The sequence below is a fragment of the Anolis sagrei genome, chromosome 2, assembly GCF_037176765.1.
Source record: "Anolis sagrei isolate rAnoSag1 chromosome 2, rAnoSag1.mat, whole genome shotgun sequence".
Taxonomy (NCBI): Eukaryota; Metazoa; Chordata; class Lepidosauria; order Squamata; family Dactyloidae; genus Anolis; species Anolis sagrei.
Window position 1 is genome coordinate 111,860,829 of NC_090022.1, and position 20,066 is coordinate 111,880,894.

At 43.4% G+C, this 20,066-nt stretch overlaps 1 protein-coding gene across 5 annotated transcripts; it reads left to right on the forward strand.

The window, feature by feature from the left end:
• Positions 1 to 2,855: 2,855 nt before the first annotated feature.
• FBXW9 (F-box and WD repeat domain containing 9) lies at positions 2,856 to 15,492 on the forward strand. 5 transcript variants are annotated; one of them, XM_060764930.2, is made up of 12 exons: positions 2,857 to 3,118; positions 4,074 to 4,284; positions 5,572 to 6,006; positions 6,623 to 6,765; positions 7,349 to 7,477; positions 10,669 to 10,781; positions 11,625 to 11,716; positions 12,283 to 12,431; positions 13,284 to 13,397; positions 13,730 to 13,819; positions 14,514 to 14,579; positions 14,925 to 15,492. In XM_060764930.2, the coding sequence occupies exons 3-12, from the start codon at positions 5,574 to 5,576 to the stop codon at positions 15,000 to 15,002; spliced, it is 1,407 nt and encodes a 468-aa protein (XP_060620913.2). In that variant the 5' UTR covers positions 2,857 to 3,118; positions 4,074 to 4,284; positions 5,572 to 5,573; the 3' UTR covers positions 15,003 to 15,492. The 5 variants fall into 5 exon arrangements, with proteins under 5 accessions (XP_067319841.1, XP_060620913.2, XP_067319839.1 ...); XM_067463738.1 differs by having other exon boundaries at positions 2,857 to 3,099; XM_067463741.1 differs by having other exon boundaries at positions 2,859 to 3,118; positions 6,626 to 6,765.
• Positions 15,493 to 20,066: the final 4,574 nt, after the last annotated feature.

The following is a 20,066-nucleotide window of genomic DNA, read 5'->3' on the forward strand; positions in this document are numbered from 1 at the left end:
CGCCAACACTGGTTTGCCACACTCCTACACATATCCAACAGGGAATACTTCCACCTCAATCCCTTACCAGACCTTCTCACAGTGGAAAACGGGCTCGTTCTCCACCCAGACCTCCCCTCCCTCCGCTTAACAGCATGGAGGATCAGACCACAATAAATCTATCAGAGGAGGCATCACGCATACTCCTCGCTGCTCGCAAACCATCCACTACAAAATCCTATGCTTATAAGTGGTCATTATTCACAACATACACTAACTCAGTGGGACACAATCCCACCACAGCACCCGTTCCGGTGGTACTAGACTTCCTGGTTCACCTTTCCAATAAAGGATTCTCCCTCTCTTCAGTTAAGTGCTACCTAGCTGCTATATCATCCTTTAGAAGGAAACGTGGCTTGCCGTCCCTTTTTCAAGATCATTTGGTTCAATTGTTTCTAAAAGGATACAAAAATGTCCACCCTCCTGTCTCCCCCCCCTCCCCCACAATGGAGCCTAGAGCTAGTGCTATCCCAGCTATCAAAGCCTCCCTTTGAACCCATGGCCTCCAATGACATATCTCACCTCTCTTGGAAAACGGCATTCCTGGTGGCCATCACCTCTGCCAGAAGGACCAGTGAACTCACGGCCCTCAGATCAGACCCACCGTATGTGAGATTCCATGATGACAAGGTCGTCCTGCGGACCGATGTCACTTTTTTACCTAAAGTCTCTCACTTCCATATGTCTCAGGACATCATATTACCAGCTTTTTTCCCAAATCCATCTTCTCCACTTGAGGTGGCTCTCCACTCTTTAGACGTTAAGAGAGCCATATCATTCTATTTGCATAGGACGTCCCCTCATAGGAAATCACCAAAGCTCTTTTTAAAATACAGGAAAGACATGATGGGGCACCCTGTCTCCTCCCAGGGCATAGCCTCTTGGATCGTGTCTACGATCCGACTAGCCTACCAATTGGCAGGAAAGCAACCACCGTCTCGTGTGGTGGCGCATTCAGCCAGATCTCTCTCCACCTCCCAAGCTTTTTTGCGTGGAGTTCCGCTGGACCAGATCTGTAGAGCAGCGACGTGGTCTACGCCATCCACGTTCGCATCACACTACAAACTGGATGTGTTGGCCAAGAAGGATGCAGCCTTCGGCAGAGCTGTGCTGTTTTCCTGCGTGGCATGACCCACCTCCAGGTCAGTAGCTTGCTATTCACCCATAGGTGTGCATTTCACGGAGGACACGAAGAAAAAATAAAGGTTGCTTACCTGTAACCGTATTTCTTTGAGTGTCCATCCGTGAAATTCACACAACCCGCCCATCCTCCCTTCTGTCATGCCTCCATTTAACCTCTATTTGGCGCTATGGGAACTACCTCTCAGGCGCACGCCGGGGCTTATATATCGGGGGGGCGGGGAATGATTAAAATAATCATTTAAAAATTCATTAAAAATTCTAGAAGTTCCGGATTGCTGCGCATGCGCAGTGAGAACCCATAGGTGTGAATTTCACGGATGGACACTCGAAGAAATACGGTTACAGGTAAGCAACCTTTATTTCTAAGCCGAAGAGCCAGCGTTGTCCGTAGACACCTCCAAGGTCATGTGGCCGGCATGACTGCATGGAGGGGAAACATTTACCTTTTTTACAGAACCTATCTTGTTCGTAACTTGGGGACTGCCTGTAATGAATATCATAAACTAAGGAAGAACTCTTGATTAATATAGTATGCCAAAAACATTCAACTATTTGCCTGTTCTTCAGTGAGGTAAATACTTTTGCTATTATACCGTTTTGTTTTGACTCCACTGCTTTCCTCACTTTCAGTCATAGTCTCAGCAGTTATTTGTTGCATTCGTGGGGGCCCTTTCTCTCAGACAAAAAAAAAAAACAAGCAAGTTAAAAACCTGTTGTACATAATGTTAAAAAAAATAATATAATACATTTTAAAATCAATTACAAAACTACCCAATAAAAAGGCACTCCTGTTTATACATTAAAAGTATGCTTAAATAAAGAAGTATTCATTCACCGGTGGTGCAGTGGGTTAAACTGCTGAGCTGCAGAACTTGCTGACCGGAAGGTCGGCGATTTGAATCTGGGAAGTGGGGTGAGCTCACACTGTTAGCCCCAGCTTCTGCCAACCTAACAGTCTGAAAACATGCAAATGTGAGTAGATCAATAGGTACTGCCTTGGCGGGAAGGTAATGGCATTCCATGCAGTCCCGCAGGCCACGTGACCTTGGAGGTGTCTACAGACAACGCTGGCTCTTCACCTAAGAAATGAAGATGAGCACCAACCCCCAGAGTCGGACACATCAGGGGGAAACCTTTACCTTTTATTCACCTGTGGGTGGAATCACAGTGGGGACAGGGGCAGCCTGGCCAACATATGGAGCCATCTTGAAAATGGAAGCCAAATTAGCATGAAATTCGTTTGTTTCTATGCACATTGCCTGAAGGTCATATTTCCAATATTTTAAATCATTTGTTTCCACAAAACAAAATGCGTATAGGCTGTAGCATCACAAAGCAGAGGGGTCACGGTCTCTGCCTCCACAGGGATAGTTTTTGGGCATTTAGGCCCAGCGGGGAGTGGCCAAATCAGGCATGGGCAAACTTGGGCCCTCCCTCCAGGTGTTTTGGACTTCAACTCCCACCATTCCTAACAGCCTCAGGCCCTTTCCTTTTCCCCCTCAGCCGCTTAAGCGGAAGGGGCCTGAGGCTGTTAGGAATGATGGGAGTTGAAGTCCAAAACACCTGGAGGGAGGGCCCAAGTTGGCTCTTGCCTGCACCGAGTGAAAGTGGGCTCCCTTTCGGCCGCCCAAGTGCCTCGCCCTGGAATAGAAGGCCGGGTCCGTGTCGTCATCGCCGTGCGCCGGAAGTAATCTCCCTAGGCGACGGGGACGCGCGAAGGCTGTGTGAGGCGTCCAGGGCGGAAGCGTCCGTGCCGGGGATGAGCGGAGAAGGGTGAGGCGGACGGTTGGCTGGGCCTCGCAGCGAAGGAGGCGCAAAAGAACCGGGAGAGAGGAGAGAAGGAGGGACCGGGAGAGAGAGAGAGGAGGGAAGGAGGGCCCTGCTTCCGCCTCCCGGCAACAGAGCCTTACCCTTTCCGTCAGTCAGCATCTCCATGGTTTGCCACCGGGTTTCCAATGCGCGCGCGTGTGTGTCGGGTGGGGAGTGATAGCTGTCGTGAGGAGGCCCTGAGCCTGCAAGATCTGAGCAGGAATAGAATAGCTTTATTGTCTTTGGACTACTTACTGCACAGCGAAATTAAACACCTTCCCTAACATAAACCACACCCCGGTGGCGCAATGGCAATGGGAGGACTCAATCCGGAGAGAGCGCGGGTGAGCTCCCCCCGTCAGCTCCAGCTCCCCATGCGGGGACATGAGAGAAGCCTCCCACAAGGATGGCAAAACATCCAAACATCTGGGCGTCCCCTGCGCAACATCCTTGCAGACTGCCAATTTTCTCACACCAGAAGCAACTTGTTGCTCCTGACACACAAAAAACCCACATAACAACATACCGCACAACTCCCAGTGCCAACCCACAGAGTTCAACATAGCCACAGCTGGAGGAGAAAAGCTCTGTCTGTCTGTCTGTCCTTGTCTTTCTCACCCTGTACCATCTGCCAGATGGCAATTTTTTAAAAGTTTGCTATTGAGGACAGGGTGCTTCTACTCTGGAGAATGAATGCAGCTTGACACCACTTTAACTGCCTTGGCTCAATCCTAGGAGCTGTAGTTTGGTGAGGTGCCAGCACTTTTTTGGCAAAGAAGTCTACAGACCTGGTAAAACCACAGCACTGCGCCATGGCAGTTAAAGTGCTGTCAAACTGCATTCATTCTACAATGTAGACGCACCCTTGGAGACCTCCAATTCATAGGATTTCCGTAAGTCGAACTCAGCTTGGTGGCAATCAACAGCAAGAAACTTCTCTGAGTCTCAGTGGCTGTGTAGACTAAACTTCTCAGAAGAACACGTTTCTTGCTCTTGAACTAGCCTCACTTTTGAGAAGAAACCATTTCTAAAAGTCATGGATAAGGAAGGAATCATGTCCACTGCCTTCATTTTTCTTCCAGTTACAGGTTCTTTTGAAGGTCTTGAGCGAAGTCTGTGTGAAGACATCTTGTTCCCTGTGACTGTGGATGTGAAGTGCGCAGTCATTTGGAGTTTTCAGGTCTATCACAAGATATGTTGCCGCCTGAGGCCAAAGAGAAGCAAGTCCTCCCCTCTTATCTCCATAGAGAACCAAACTGGACAGTCCTTTTATTCTTCAACGCTGGCAATTAGGTAGGGCCTTCCACTTTTTAACCTGAGAACATCAAGGATAGATTTGGAGGCAAAGAAGAGGCATGTGGTCTTCCCGGAGGGCAGAGTTCCCAGATAGTTTTAGAAGAAACAGTCTCCAGAATTCCCCAGCCAGAGTGACTCATGACTATGCATACTGGTTGGTGGATTCTGGGAAATGTAGTCCAGAATAGAGATTTTTGCAGGTGCTGTGCTATACCTGATGGTATGATTGTCTTTTCAAATTCTGGTTAAGTGGGATTGTTTGTAACCTTCAGAGAGAAACATGTGTAGGCCAGAAAAAAGATGATGTGCAACCTCACTCTTGTCCTTGTTGCCATTCACATATACTGTAACAATCGGAATAGGAATAAGTTCTGGTGAGAGCCTCTGAATTGTTTTTCATGAGCTCATACTTTTCTCCATATATGTTATTTTTTACTTGTTTTTAAGTCTTTCTAAGAAAAGCCCGAAGATTGCTCTTATGAATATTTTTGTTTTAAAACTTCATCCTTTATGTTTTCTTCTTCTTCTTCTTCTTCTTCTTCTTCTTATTATTATTATTATTATTATTATTATTATTATTATATTGTTATTATTCTTTTATTTCTTACCCACAGATCACAGCACAGTTAAAAACACAGTTAAAAACACTTGTGAAAGATGTAGAAATTTATACTGATACCAAAACACTATACAGTATCTGTTGGGGTGTGGTTCCTGGAAGCCCCCCCCCCCCCCCCGGATACCCATATTGGTGGATTATTTATTTATTTATTTATTATTCAAACTTATATGCCACCACTCCCCTGGGGCTCGGAGCGGCTTACAAGAATGGCTAAAATCTAACACAATTTAAAAACAATTTAAAACAATTTAAAAACAGCAATATTAAAAATCAAAGGCCTATCGAAACAGGTATGTCTTACATGCCCTGCGAAAAGCTGATAAGTCGCGCAAGGCATGGACTTCAGGTGGCAGAGTATTTCAGAGTGATGGTGCCACTGCTGTAAAGGCTCTGCGTCTGGTTGCTGTTAGACGCAAGGTCTTGACACTGGGAATTTCCAATAGATCTTGGTCCTCAGAATTATCCAGTCCAGTTATATACAATGACATAATATGAGTCCCTTGCATAAAATGACAAAATCAAGGATTGCTTTTGGCATTTTGAAAATCTGTGAATGCAGCATTTGTGATGCTATGGATGATATAATCCATGGATATAAGGGACTGGTTGCATGCTTCTAGTTACACATTTTCTTACTCGTACTCTTTCTATTTTGCATGTAGCCATGAATCCTGAACCAGATTTTTATGCTGAAGAACAAGCCTCTGATGATGATTCTGACACAGAAAATAGTTCCGATCCAGACACTCAGGCCCAGGAGTATGTTGACCGTATTCTTAGGTCTTCGGGCCAGCCCTGCCAAGCATCTAAGTGCCTGCCTCCTGAATCTCTCTCAGTAGAAGAGGGATCACAGGAGGTGGAGAAACAGTCTCCTCCTTTGGACCTAAAAAAGTCTCCTGTTACTGATGAGGCAGCTTCAAGGCTGTTATCTCTTCCTCTGGAGCTGATCTTGAAAATCTGTTCGTACCTTCAGGCCAGGTTTGTCTTGGGTGTCCTTCCTTTGGTCTGCAAGACACTAAGGGACATTGTGCAGGATGACATCACTTGGAGAATTCGCCTGCTAAAGAAGATTGGCAGCTGCTATCCGGTTGTGAAAGGCAAGTGACCACTTACTCTTTTATCTAGTCTCCCATTAATATAAATACAGTTTAGCTTTTCCAAAATAATATTTCTTGTGTATGATAAGATTTTGCCTCTAAACAAGTTGGAGAGCTGGTGTTTGTTTAGGAAATTTCAAGTTAGGAAAGACAAACAAGAATAAGCTTCCTGTTCTTTTTTGGCAGGAAGCCCCTGGGGTAATATAGTTGGTTAAATTGTTGGAAACTATAAATAACGAGGTCTTCTCTTGCTTATGTAACTAAAGCTGGGATAGACGGTGGCCAAGCATATGTATGAGATACACTTTCAATTCTGTTTCCCTTTTAACTATGCTTGTCACTTTCAGAAGGTTGCACTTGGACTCAGTAATGTTTGCAAGCTGATAGTACTGAGTGCTTCTCTGAAGTTTAAAGATAAAGCATTTTCAGTCTTCAGTGTAAGCGAACTCATAGTAAGTTTTGAGGTTATCTCACAGCTGTGATCTTTTTTTATCTCAGTGTGGAAAATCGGTATATGAATGTAAATCCAATCCATAAACTGCCCTGCATTGCTTGATATTGTTCTACATGGTTCAAAGGGAGAGTATTATGCCTTAATGCTCCTTTCATGTCTCAGCAGACGGTGACTTTAATTGGCCAACCGCATGCATTGAGCTAGAGGAGCACCTCCAGAAATGGGCGGAAAATGGCAGAGATATAGACTACTTTTCCCTTACTGAGGGACACTTTGCCTCTGTTGACTCTGTGCTGCTCATTCAGGTAAAGACTGTTCCGTTTTTGTACTGCTTTCACTTGTATCGTATTGTGGTTTGACAGAGAAAGCCCCTCAGTGTTTGACTGGCCAGCTGTGGGGTATGATTGCTAGGTATTTATTGTCTCTTTTTGGAGCACATACCAGTGATAAACGATAAAATGTGTACAATAAAATGGTCAGCTGAAGATCCTGTGTTTGTTTTGTTTTGGATATCACAGAACAGAATATTAATCCTATATCCTGTAACAATATGTCCAGGAAGCAAAATATCACCTGTGGCACATGGTTTGATTCTTGGTTTTTAAAGGTGTTATTTCTCATGATTGCCATGGTTGATTTGAAAATTATCCTGTCAAGGCGTGCTGCAGGCTGCACTGTGCCTAGTAAAGCTCCCTCTCCTTCCACTGCCTCTATTAGACTTCCTTGACCTGTTGCTGCCCAAGTTTGAACCAAATTAATCCAGCCACTACGTTTAGAATAGGTGATATGGAGATATGCATACTGTAGTTTCACATTTGGCAGAGTTTCATATTTGAATGTTTGCTTTACCTTATTACATCATTCCTTCTAGTTTGTGATTTTTCCTAGGGTGGGGAGTTATGTGTGTCTGGTTCTCGGGACCGAAATGTCGTATTGTGGGACCTGAGGCAGCTAGGCAAAGCACATGAAAAGGTGCTGGTGAAGACACTGGGAACAGAGCGCAATAGCACTCATAAGGTAATCCAAAGTCTATGGTTTCTTTGTGCCCAAAATGGTGCCACTGTTGTTCTTAATTGTTGTGCCCCCCCCCCAAATAGTTGTGAACCCAAGAGGAAAAACAGTGTTTAAAGTTGCCTCTATTGAATAAAACAAATTCCAGTATGGTATGAGACAAAATAACTGCCTCAATGACAAAATGTAGTACACTTCTTGAGCCAGTTATTGATCCTGCTTTTTGCCATCCCCTGCCATGCATTACAGTGGCCCGTTCTAGTGATCTGGAAAATAAATCAATGAGAAAGTGTTGGTTTCTAATATATGTAATTTCTTTATGCTTGTGGGTAAACGGTATTTCTTGTTGTTTCTTTGTCAGTGTTGATGTAGAGATTGTCTGGTTTGCCTACTCTGGAACATGCAACATATAATTGTCCTACTTTAGGGGTTCCTTTCAAATCTATACAATATCTGTCATATACATATATGTATGTGTGTGTGTGAATCATATCTATTTATATCTATGGCTGGATTGTTCAGTTCCATCATTGGTGGAGTTCAGAATGTTCTTTGATGGTAGGTGAACTATAAATCCCTGCAACTACAACACCCAAATGACAAAATAATTTTTTGAGTGATAGTCACTCCTTGGGTTAGTAGATGTCTTGTGGCCAAATTTGGTAGCAATTTGTCCAGCGGATTTTGAGTTATGATGTCACACAAAACGAACAGAGAATATATATATAGAGAGAGAGAGAAAGAAAGGGGGGGATAAATATAAATATGCATGGTGGCTTGCTGAAATCCAGGGACATTGCTTAAAATTGTTGAAGTGACAGTACCATAAAAGTCCTATTTTGTTCATTTTGTTCTGTGAAAATTTGGCAACAAAACAGCTCTGGAATACTAAAATTTACCATCTGCTGATAAGTATTAAAAATTATTAGCAGAAATCCTATAATATCAATCCTATTTAACCAACTGCAGTGGCGCAGTCGGTTAAACCACTGAGCTGTGGAACATGATGACTGAAAGGTTGGTGGTTCAACTCCATGGAGTGGGGTGAGCTCCCATTGTTAGCCCCAGCTTCTGCCAACTTAGCAGTTCAGAATCATGCAAATGTGAGTAGATCGATATGTACCAGTCCGACAGGAAGGTAATGGTGTTCCATGCAGTCATGCTGGCCACATGACCTAGGAGGTATCTATGGACAATGTCAGCTCTCTGGTTTAGACATGGAGATGAGGACCACCCCCCAGAGTCAGACTCAACTAGACTTAATGTCAAGGGGAAACCTTTACAGTGAATGAGAAACCTGGTTCTCCCTAATTAAACACATTCAATGGATTTGTCATGCAGGGTTTGTTGTTTCTCCTATTTTATATTTATCCACTCATGGATATGTTCAATATACAAAAGCACAGTATCCTCAGTTCTTTAATATCAACAACTATTTAGAGCAGGAATTATCTTTAGATCCAGGTTTCTGTTATCCTTCCATCTTTTTTACAAAGCAGAGTGCATTAATCAAGAAAACATGTGTAAAAAACAAAGCAGACAGTCTGAACCAGGGCTGCTTGGGCCTTTCTGCTCAAGAAATATTTACATAACCCCAGGTATATAAAATAGATGTAAAAATAAAACATTTCCTGAAAATAAATTGATATTTTCAAGGCTTGATAAACAGACTGTTTTTCCTTTTTATGAAATAGAGCTGAAGCATTTTCTGCAGAGTACAGGGTCTACTGTAACACTGTATGTTATTTCTAACAGATTTGTGTAAATGGGTGACATTTAGAAACCTTTTACTGTTGCCATTCTTTGGTGACCCCCAACATTGAGTTAAGGGGGACCCCATTTGGAGTTGGGACTCAAGAGTTTAAGAAGGAGTTGTGTAAACTACCTCCCCAAATGGCCTTTTGTAGCAAAACCTAAACCCAAAGAGTTAAAACCAAAAAGCTGGATATATGTTTTTTATTCTGACACAAAACTGGCCTTTCTTGCCTAGGGAAAGGCATAGGGGCTGGAGCTGCTCCTGGTTTCCTGTCTCTTCTGACTTAATGGCAATGTGTCCCTATGAAGCAGGGAGGGGATATTGCACCACTTTCACAGTCCAGTTGTTTCATTGTCTTCCAGGACCATAAACTCTGTGATATCAGCACCGCCTCCATTTTGCACTTCAGCCTCCTTCCTGAGCGAGGGCAGTCTAATTTCTCATATCCATCTAGAGATGGATCAGAACTACATGCCTTTATAGGAAAAGAAATCCCAGAATCTCCCAGTATCCATGCTTGCTGATTTAACAGTAGCCACCATTACAGGGAACAGAACAGTGAATTAACGTTTTGGTTCTTCTGACAGTGGTTAATTAATCAATCAATCACCTAGGACTGTCCTCCACTAAAATTGACATGGCAAAAGTGAATTAGAACATATTTCTGGAATGATAATTCAGTGTTGCTAAATATATGGAATCATAGAATCAAAGAGTTGGAAGAGACCTCATGGGCCATCCAGTCCAACCCCCTGCCAAGAAGCAGGAATATTGCATTCAAATCACCCCTGACAGATGGCCATCCAGCCTCTGCTTAAAAGCTTCCAAAGAATGAGCCTCCACCACACTCCGGGGTGGAGAGTTCCACTGCTGAACGGCTCTCACAGTCAGGAAGTCCTCGTGTTCAGATGGAATCTCCTCTCTTGTAGTTTGAAGCCATTGTTCCGCGTCCTAGTCTCCAGGGAAGCAGAAAACAAGCTTGCTCCCTCCTCCCTGTGGCTTCCTCTCACATATTTATACATGGCTATCATAGCTCCTCTCAGCCTTCTCTTCTTCAGGCTAAACATGCCCAGCTCCTTAAGCCGCTCCTCATAGGGCTTGTTCTCCAGACCCTTGATCATTTTAGTCGCCCTCCTCTGGGCACATTCCAGCTTGTCGATATCTCTCTTGAATTGTGGTGCCCAGAATTGGACACAATATTCCAGGTGTTGTGTAACCAAAGTGGAATAGAGGGGTAGCATTACTTCCCTCGATCTAGACACTATGCTCCTATTGATGCAGGCCAAAATCCCATTGGCTTTTTTTGACGCCACATCACATTGTTGGCTCATGTATAACTTGTTGTCCACAAGGACTCCAATAACAAGGTGTCAGTATATGACCCACAAGGCGTTCTGAAGCCTAGTGACAGGTCTTATTCCCTTTCCTTCCCTCTGCCTAGGGCTGGGTGTGGTCACTGGCGGCAAGAGAGGACCGTGTGTGTTCAGGCTCCTGGGACAGCACAGTGAAGCTGTGGGACATGGCTGCAGAGGGGAAACAATTTGATGAAATCAGGTACCAGGGTCCCATTGCCCTCCCCTAAAGCTTTCAACTAGAGCAGTGGTTCCCAGCCTTTGGTCCTCCGAGTGTTTTGGACTTCAGCTCTCACAATTTCTAACTGTTGGTAAGCTGGCTAAGATTTTTGGGAGCTGAAATCCAAAACAACTGGGGGACCAAAGGCTGGGAACCACTGAACTGGAGGTTGAAAATAGAAATTTCAGGACTTTGGCCACAAACTTGAATATGAGGTCAAAGCCACGTGAGCTTTCATGAGCAGTGCAGGGTATGAAAGGATGAGCACTTGTCTCTGTGGTGTTCATGTAAAAGATGAAAGTGCTAAATTACTGTATTTTTTCAATTCTAAGATGCACTTTTCCCTTATATAAACATCTCTAGAAATGGGGAGTGTTTTAGAATCACTGATGTATCTTACATATTTCTGTTGGTGGTACTGAAATTAGAGTTCATCTTACAATTGGTGTCTTGCAATTGAAGAAATATAGTGCATCAAAGGCAGGGTTGGTAAGAGTATAGTAACTAAATTCTCTGACCAAATTGAGCATAGAAACATTAGGATCATGTAGAAGTCCATGTAGCCATTTAAAAGGCTGAAGACACTTAAGCAGTTTAGTCTTGGAGGCAGAATCAAGTGCCAATGGGCTTGAATGATCTTCCAAATTACTATATGTCAAAGATTCATTGAAAAGACCAGATACAGAAACATAGAAGGAAAAAGAATAAGGATAAATTGTGTTATTTAGCTATCAAATAATAATTAAAGACTCAACTAATCTTTTTACTGAAGACCTACACTACCTAGGAATTTAAGAATACGTTTCTGTTTCTTTCTCATCGTAGTGCAACAGCAGCTGTGTTATGCCTTGCTTACCTCCCTGACATCCTGGTGACAGGAACCTATGACAAGAAGGTGTCAGTATATGATCCACGAGGTTAGTGGCAGTTCCTTCCAGTGAGTATATGTGTCTGAGCATCTGTTGCCTTACTCAGGTGCAACAGAAATGCTCTGAGTAGTTAAGGCTGTATGGATAAGCTACCTGTTAGTTCCTTCCTGGGAAGGAGAAGGGGCAGGGCAAGCAAGTCGAAATCGGGGGGGGGGGGGGGGCCTCCTTCACATCCAGATCTCTCCCAATTTAAATCTCTTAATTGACAATGGATTCATATTGAACAATAAAACACTGCATGCTAACATTACTTGTGTTAGTTAGAAGAATATGAATTGCTTAAAGGTAAAGAGTGTTTCCTATTCTACAGATGGGTTAGTGGGGGACACAATAGGGAGAGAGTGGTCAGAGAGCTGCAGAGAAAGAAGTCGAGAGCTGGCCGCGTTTGCTTCCATTTACTGCCTAATCACAGGAATGTCAAGTGAATAATTGAGTGTTCAAGGCGGAGGGCACGTATCTGGGAGGTATTACTTGAATGAATTGCCTATACTTTGAGATCTATCTTGTGTAAGTAGCTGAACTTTTGTGGATCATCTCTTCGCCACCTTCTGCAGCTGCTCAAGCCCTAGTGAAAAGGCGCAAGCTTCATTCCAGCGCAGTCCTATCCCTTGCAGCTGATGAGCACTTCATACTCTCTGGAAGTGAGGACCGGACACTTGTGTGTTTTGACAGGCGAACCAACAGTGTCCTGCAGAGGCTGCCGGTGAGCTACAGCCCATGAATCTCCTTTTCCTCAGAAGGGTGGGCAAACATTCCCTGAAAACAAGCAAGGATTGGTATATGAAATCCGTAGTTTGTTTAGGTACTTTCTTGTTGAGTTTCTGAATGAAAATCCTTATTTCTTCAACTGTATGTTTAAGTACTTGTTATTTTTGGGCTGATGTAAAGACCCAGCTAAATCGACTGGCTTCAGTTGAGAGGTTGGGGTTTATATGTCTTATGCTTAGCAGCAACCAAAGGCTCAGTCAGCTGAATGTTCTAGAATTAAGGGATTTTTTGCTTATTGGGACCTATACGTGTATAGTTTTTACTGAATTTTAGAAATATAAATACACACACACACACCCCCCCCCCCAAAAAAAAAAGAAAAGAAAAGAAAATGCCTCCTGAATTTAGTTTTATAACAGACTCATCTATGTGGAAAGTGATGAAGTTGAAGTTGAAGAATTAACAACTTGGCTCAAGAGTCTGCTGTATCATAGACACGAAAGTGGTGACTGTTCAGTGAATGACAAAGTGGTGTACTGGGCACATGGGAAACAAAAGCAACAAAGCAGTTGGCCCTAACCAATAGTTTCATGCTAAATCTGCCTCTAGCCTCCAGTGTTGCCGAGTTCCATATTAGAGTTAGAAATTTCCACATAGTTCGTATTAGTAAGTTATTAGCTAGGGCAGGTCTGGGCAAACTTGGGCCCTCCAGGTGTTTTGGATGTCAACTCCCACAATTCCTAACAGTCTTTACTAAGCCAGTCCTTACTGCAGGAAAATATGTGTCTTGGGAGCCTCTTGCTTATTCCTCCCACTCTCAGTGACATTGTTTTATTTATTTCTTTAGCTGGACACCTACCTCCTTTCTATGTCATATCACGGCAATCAGCTGTGGGCTGGAGACAACCATGGGCTGGTGTATGTCTTTGAGAACAAAGGAGGGGGCTTTCAGCGCATCCAGGTATACCGAGAGACATTGAATCATGGAGAAACAGAGAAATAGGGTACTTCTCTAATCTCCACCTGCAAAACAATGTGTGCTTTTGAAATTATAGCGTCAAAATGTTGTTTATGATAGGTTGTAAAGACATGTTTAACACATCTGACATTCACCTTTGAAATCTATTTTGATCATTTTTCTTGCCCATAAAATCAAACCAGTATTTTTCACTGAAGCAGTTTTGAGGTAGCCAATGGTTGAGTATGGAAGACTCAAATGCTGTAGATGACAAATACTCTTTTATTGTCTCCAATGGTACATTCTCCAGGCCTCACTGTTTGCTCTTTCCTTAGCATTTCAATGTGGGTCATCACTCCCAGATCACTGGAATCCAACATTCGCTAGGAGCCCTGTACACAACTTCCACTGACAAGACGCTGCGTGTAAGAATTGTCACACTCAAATTACCATTCTAAATTAGGAATGAACAAGCCAGTTTGATTCCGATCTCTGTCTGTTTCATGTGTGTTTATTGAGAAGCTTGCTATGTTTTCTGCAAAGGCAGTGATGTTTCATGCCATTTTGAAGTTCTGCATGTAATAACCAGAACTTTTGGATTCTGTCACCAACCTTAGCATAATCATAATCATCATCTTTATTTACACCCCGCCACCATCTCCCCGAAGGGACTCTGGGTGGCTCACAAAAGCACCCAAAGGTGCAAATACACAAAATACAATAGGCGCATAAACAATATCACAATAACAATAACAGACCACATGAAATCATAAAACCCCACTAGTTAAAATCAATAAAATGCAACAGAAGCTGCAAATATAAACAATTTCCAATTTTTAGTTGATTAATCTGTAGTTTAGGGATGGATTGCAAGGGCCACATGTGGTCGTTTCACATCAGGTTATATTGCCTTTTCTCTGTCAGCCTCGTTGACTTTAGATGTAGAGAATTGAGTTAAACCATATCATTCCATTAGAACAACCATTTTGCAATTCTGGGTTTTTTGTTTTGTTTTGTTTTTTTGCTCAACCCTCTGATGTTTGTTGTTTGACAAAGTCAACTGTTTCAGTTTATTAGCCTTTCAGCTTCCAGTACTAAAGCAATTGTGTTTTCTTCCAGGTACATCTTCCCACAGACCCACCCAAGATTGTTGGTTCACGGACACATAATTGTGTATTAAATGGGGTAAGGGCAACAGGGTGGCAGGCAGTTTGTACAGAGCTTTGACCATCACTTTTTAAAATGCAACCTGTCACCATTGTCATTAAGGAAAAATATACGTATATTGTACTGCTCATGGCTTTTTCATTCGTTCCTTTTGGGGGGAGGATGTCTATCTAAAAGCATCCATAGCTACTCTACTATGTGGGGTTTGAGGGTATAACTTCACTTCTGTGAGGTGTGCTTAGTCTGTTTGAAGAGTTCCTACTGGCTGAAGGAATATTGAACAAATTACTGTTCTGTAAAAAACCAAAAAAGCTGGGTTAACACCTGTCTCACCCCAATTCACTGCCCTGTCTTCTTTTGCAGATCAGTGTTGCAGGAAACATGGCAGTAGCTGCCTCTGGTGGTATCTCTTTGGAAGTCTGGAGGTTCGGCATGGGATGACAAACCTTGATCCACACTGAAATTCAAGCGTCCCAGGTGATCGCCTCTCGGGGTCCGAAGTGCCACTCCTTGCTGAGTTGTTGGTCTTTTGTTTTGCATGTGTTGTAAAGTCAGGGGGGTGAGTTTCAGCTTGAATTAGTCTCATGTAAGTATACCAGACAGGCTTGGACAGAGAGTGGTGTGCCAGTGTTCATCCCGGCCCCTTCCCTGGCAGCTCTCATATCTTCTTCATGAGCACACACACAAGTTGCACTCACGGCATCCTCTGATCCCTTGGCCACGCCTAACATACCTGTCTTCAGTGGCATAGTGTCTCGGGGCTGGTCATTCAAAGAAATGGGTATGAGAGTGGACAAGTGCCTCTGAGCCCAAGAAGTGTCAACCTGAGGAAGAGGAGGAGTGGGCAGAAATAAAGGAGGGGAGTAAATGAACCTCTCGCTAACCTGTTCTGATAACTGTTTACATTTTAATTAAAGATGTTCTACAATGATGGCTGATCTGAAGTTAATGCGATTCATTAATGTCTCATGGCAATAGCATGTATTTTTAAGCACAGACTCCCCCGTCTTTGTTTCAGAAAAAAAAAATGCAATTTCCCAAGCAAGGCACCATGGATGTCTCTTTATGTAGAAACTGCAGTTCTGCACTAACACCGCAGTTGCTCTTTTTTTTTCCTGTTTCAGGTTGGTTGCTTTTCTAGCTCGAGCACAAGGTTGGTCCTCTACCTAACTGTATGTGGAAGTTTTTGAATTACATGGCAAAAGCGAATGGTGGCCATGGTGGTCCATGCTCTTGTTACATCCCAAATAGATTACTGCAACGCACTCTATGTGGAGTTGCCTTTGAAGACTGTTCGGAAACTCCAACTAGTCCAATGATCAGCAGCCAAGTTGCTCACTGGAACGGCATACAGAGAGCATACCACCCCTCTGCTACACCAGCTCCACTGGCTGCCAATCTGCTACCAAGCACAATTCAAAGTGCTGGCTTTACCTATAAAGCCCTGAACGGTTCTGGCCCAGCTTACCTATCCGAACGTATCTCCCACTATGAACCAGTGCGAAGTTTAAGATCATCAGGAGAGGCCCTGCTCTCAGTCCTACTATCTTCACAAACACGATTGGTGGGGATGAGAGATAGGGCCTTCTCAGTGGTGGCCCATCACCTGTGGATCTCCCTTCCCAGTAACATCAGATTGGCCCCCTCCCCCCATCTCAAAACCTGACTTTGGGACCAAGCATTCAAACAGTAATGGGAACAATCCAAGAATGAGACCCAATTTGTATGATGGACAGTGGACCGACCCGGACTATGAATTTAAACTCACATGATTTTAGTAATTGTTTCTGTGATTGATGTTTCAATTGATTTGTTTTAATGGGTTTTTATTTGCATTAATTGTTTGGCATTTACTGAATGCCTGTTGTGAAGCCACCCTGAGTCCCTCTTCAGGGGTGAGAAGGATGGGGTAGAAATACATGAAGAAATAATATTAATAGTAATAATAAGATTTTGCCCTCTAAATTTACAGAAAATCTGGTATGATGGCTAACAGACAAAACTACAATCCAGAACCTCTGTAGTCCAAATCTCACTACTCCTATTACCACTTATCAATAATAATAATAATAATAATAATAATAATAATAATAATAATATCACATTTTTATCTCTGTGATTGAAATGTGAAATGGCTCACAGCAATTAAAAATACAATTTTAAATCATCAACATATGAATTGATGCCCCGGAGTGTGGTGGAGGCTCCTTCTTTGGAAGCTTTTAAACAGAGGCTGGATGACCATCTGCCAGGGGTGCTTTGAATGTGCAATATTCCTGCTTCTTGGCAGGGGGTTGGACTGGATGGCCCATGAGGTTTCTTCCAACTCTATGATTCTATGATTCTATGAATATTAAAATACAAGTAAGCATACACATGTGTTAAAAAATTGAAATACTATTCAGCACGCCCCGGCTCACTCTAAACTTTATTCATTAGAAACCTGCCTTAAAAAGCAAGATTTTAGCCTACTGCCAGGACAGCAGGGAGGGGGCCATTCTGGCTTCCTTAAGCAGAGCTTTCCGAGATGAGGGGCAGCCACAGAGAAGACCCTCTCTTGCATCCCCCCAAACGTGCTTCTCCTGAGGATTGCAGAGCCTGAGCAGGTTTGTACAGGGATATACAATCTGCCAAATAACCTGGAAATGAGTCATACAGGACTTCATAGGTCAAGCCAGCACTTTAAATTGTATCTGGAAACACACTAGCAGCTGATGGAGCTGCTGCAATGGGAGTTGTGCAATCCCTGTAGCTAGCCCCAGTTAGGGAGGAGTTGGTGCACAAGTTTTAGATGTGCAAAGGCACTCCTGGCCATTGCCAAAACCTGGGCCTCCCCAGTTCAATGCTGAGTCCAGAGGTACTCTAAACTTCAGTCTTGACATCACAATTTAAGAGTGATATTGACATGCTGGAACTTGTCCAGAGGAGGGCAATTAAAATGATCGAAGGTCTGGAGACCATGCCCTTTGAGGAAAGTCTTGAAGAGCTGGGGATGTTTAGTCTGCAGAAGAGAAGGTTGAGAAGAGACATTAAAGGATGTCATAAGGAAGAGGGAGCAGGCCTTTTTTCTACTGCCCTGGAAACGAGGACTCAGAGCAAAGGGCTCAAATTATAGGAGAAGAGATTCCTCCTGAACATTAGGAAGAACTTCCTGACTGTAAGAACAGTTCAGCAGTGGGACTCTCTGCCTTGGAGTGTGGTGGAAGCTCCTTCCTTGGAAGGTTTTAAACAGAGGCTGGGTGGTCATTTGTCAGGGGTACTTTGATTGTGATTTTTCTGCATGGCAGGGAGTTGAACTAGATAGCCCATGTGGTCTCTTCCACCTATTATTCTGTAATTCTAGGATCACCCGGCCGGTTTAGGTATATGGAGATACCATGTTATATTTGTCTTGAAGAATAATGTATGCTCAAGACAGGTAGTTTCCTGAGCATACATTATTCACATTGAAAGGGAAGAGAGCAACCATGTATTCTAGCAAACTCAATCAATTGTTGGTTTTAGCAGCCAAAGCAAGCTATATTCAACCTCTCAAACCAGGCATGTAGCCAGGGGGGGGGGGGGGGGCTCGGGGGGCTTCAGCCCCCCCCGAAATTCTCATGGTGGTTCGCGAAAAGGCCTTACTGGTGCATTATTTAAACTGTTATGTTTATTCATATCATGATCTGATCACCATACTCAATATATCCCATATGCATGGGGGTATTGGGGTAATGATACAAAAGGTTTGCTAGGCTAGACCCTCTTTCACTCAGACTCAGCCCCCCCCCGAAACTCAGCCCCCCCCGAAACCCCCCCTGAAAATTTTTTAGCCCCCCCCGAAACGAAATCCTGGCTACGGGCCTGTCTCAAACACTGATTAAATTCGAAGTCCCTGGCCTTTTACAGATAAACAATGTAGAGTAGCATAACTTCTATTGGCCTCTAATTTGGAGCAGTCCTGGAAGAAGTTATAGGTCTTCTCAAACCCAGTGGCTCTTGTGAATCCATTATACATTTGCCTTCATTCTTTCCAAGGGAACTGACAGCTGTTCCACAGCCCTGAATCCCTGACTGATGGTGCAGCTGGCTGCTTCTCCAGACATAAAGCCAGACTCCAACAGGGCAGAAATCCTGCCTTAGCAGCAAGGGACAATAGATGTAAGATACTCCCCTCAAGAAGCCCTCTGATTGCCAGATGAAAAATAGCTATTTCTTGGCTGGGAGGGAACCGTTTTGCAATGGTGGACTATTGGTCACAGATATTGTTTATAAGCTCCCTCTTGGGGGTTTAGCTTGAAGTTGTCACTGTACAAAATTTTGTATCATGCTTTTTACAACACATTCATTAAGTGTGGTAATTGGTGTTAGAATTGCAACACTATGGAGTCTTTCACAAGACAAACCTGATAAATAGTGAGCGTGAAATAACACTTCAACTCGGGTCCCAATGCACATTACCCAAGACTGGACAAACTGTTATGGCACATAAAGTAGAATATATCCCACAAGTACTTATTCCTGGAAGTTACAATAATGAGGTTACACTCCACTGCTGGGAAAACAGATTGCCACTCTCACCTGAATAGTCCTTGGTCTTTTATATTTAGCCCTTTGTCTGTTTGAACTTTGAAATTGAAAGTGATGTTCTTCCATCTAAGCTGCTGAGCCCTTTTGTTCTGATCCTCCCTTGCTGTCCCCAGAAGCAGCTGCATCTCTCAAGTAATCTCACCATCTCCTTTATTGGCCAGTGTCCATTAATTCCTTTGAACCTTGCTTCTGTTTACACATCAAAATGTCATTCAGCATTGGAATGCTGTGCAAGCCAAGTAAAGGGTCAACTATTAATTTGGAGCTGATCACCTCCTTGCCTCAGATAATCTGCTGCTGGGTGAAGAGAAAGGTGATTATGGGTCATCTCTGACTTTCTGGCTTTGCCTGAGTCTTTGGTACCACGTGCCAACAGATTATTGACTTCCTGTGTTATGCAGAGTTTTCAGCCCATGTTTCCCTCAAAATGGTTAGCATAGTGAGTCTTTAAAAGTTTTTCTGGAGCATAGTATTCTTTAAGAGTCTGATAAAATCTATCCAGACAGCAAGTTTCTCCAATATGCTGCCTCAGAGTGTGATAGAATGTGATAGAGTCCCCTTGCTGAAGGCTCTTAAACAAAAGCTGGATGGCCAATCAGTTGGGAGCAATTTGATTGTGTATTCCTACATGGGGTTGGACTGGGGTTTCTTCCAAACCTATAGCACATCAGCAAACAATTTTGCATAAGCCTAAATTTTATTGCAATGGAAATTGGCTGGAATAAGATTGTGAATCGGCCTCCAACATCCAACTCATGTCAGCCTTTTATTTGAATAGCAGTAAGTGCTGCAAAATATGTAAGGGCAAACAAAACCTGAGCCACCATGGACATTCCAGAGGTTTATGGCCATCAGTTCAGATTGTCCAGGGTACCATAAAAACCTGAATGCCAAGAGGAAGATGTTGCCCCTGTTTTGGAAAGAGCTCTTTAAAAT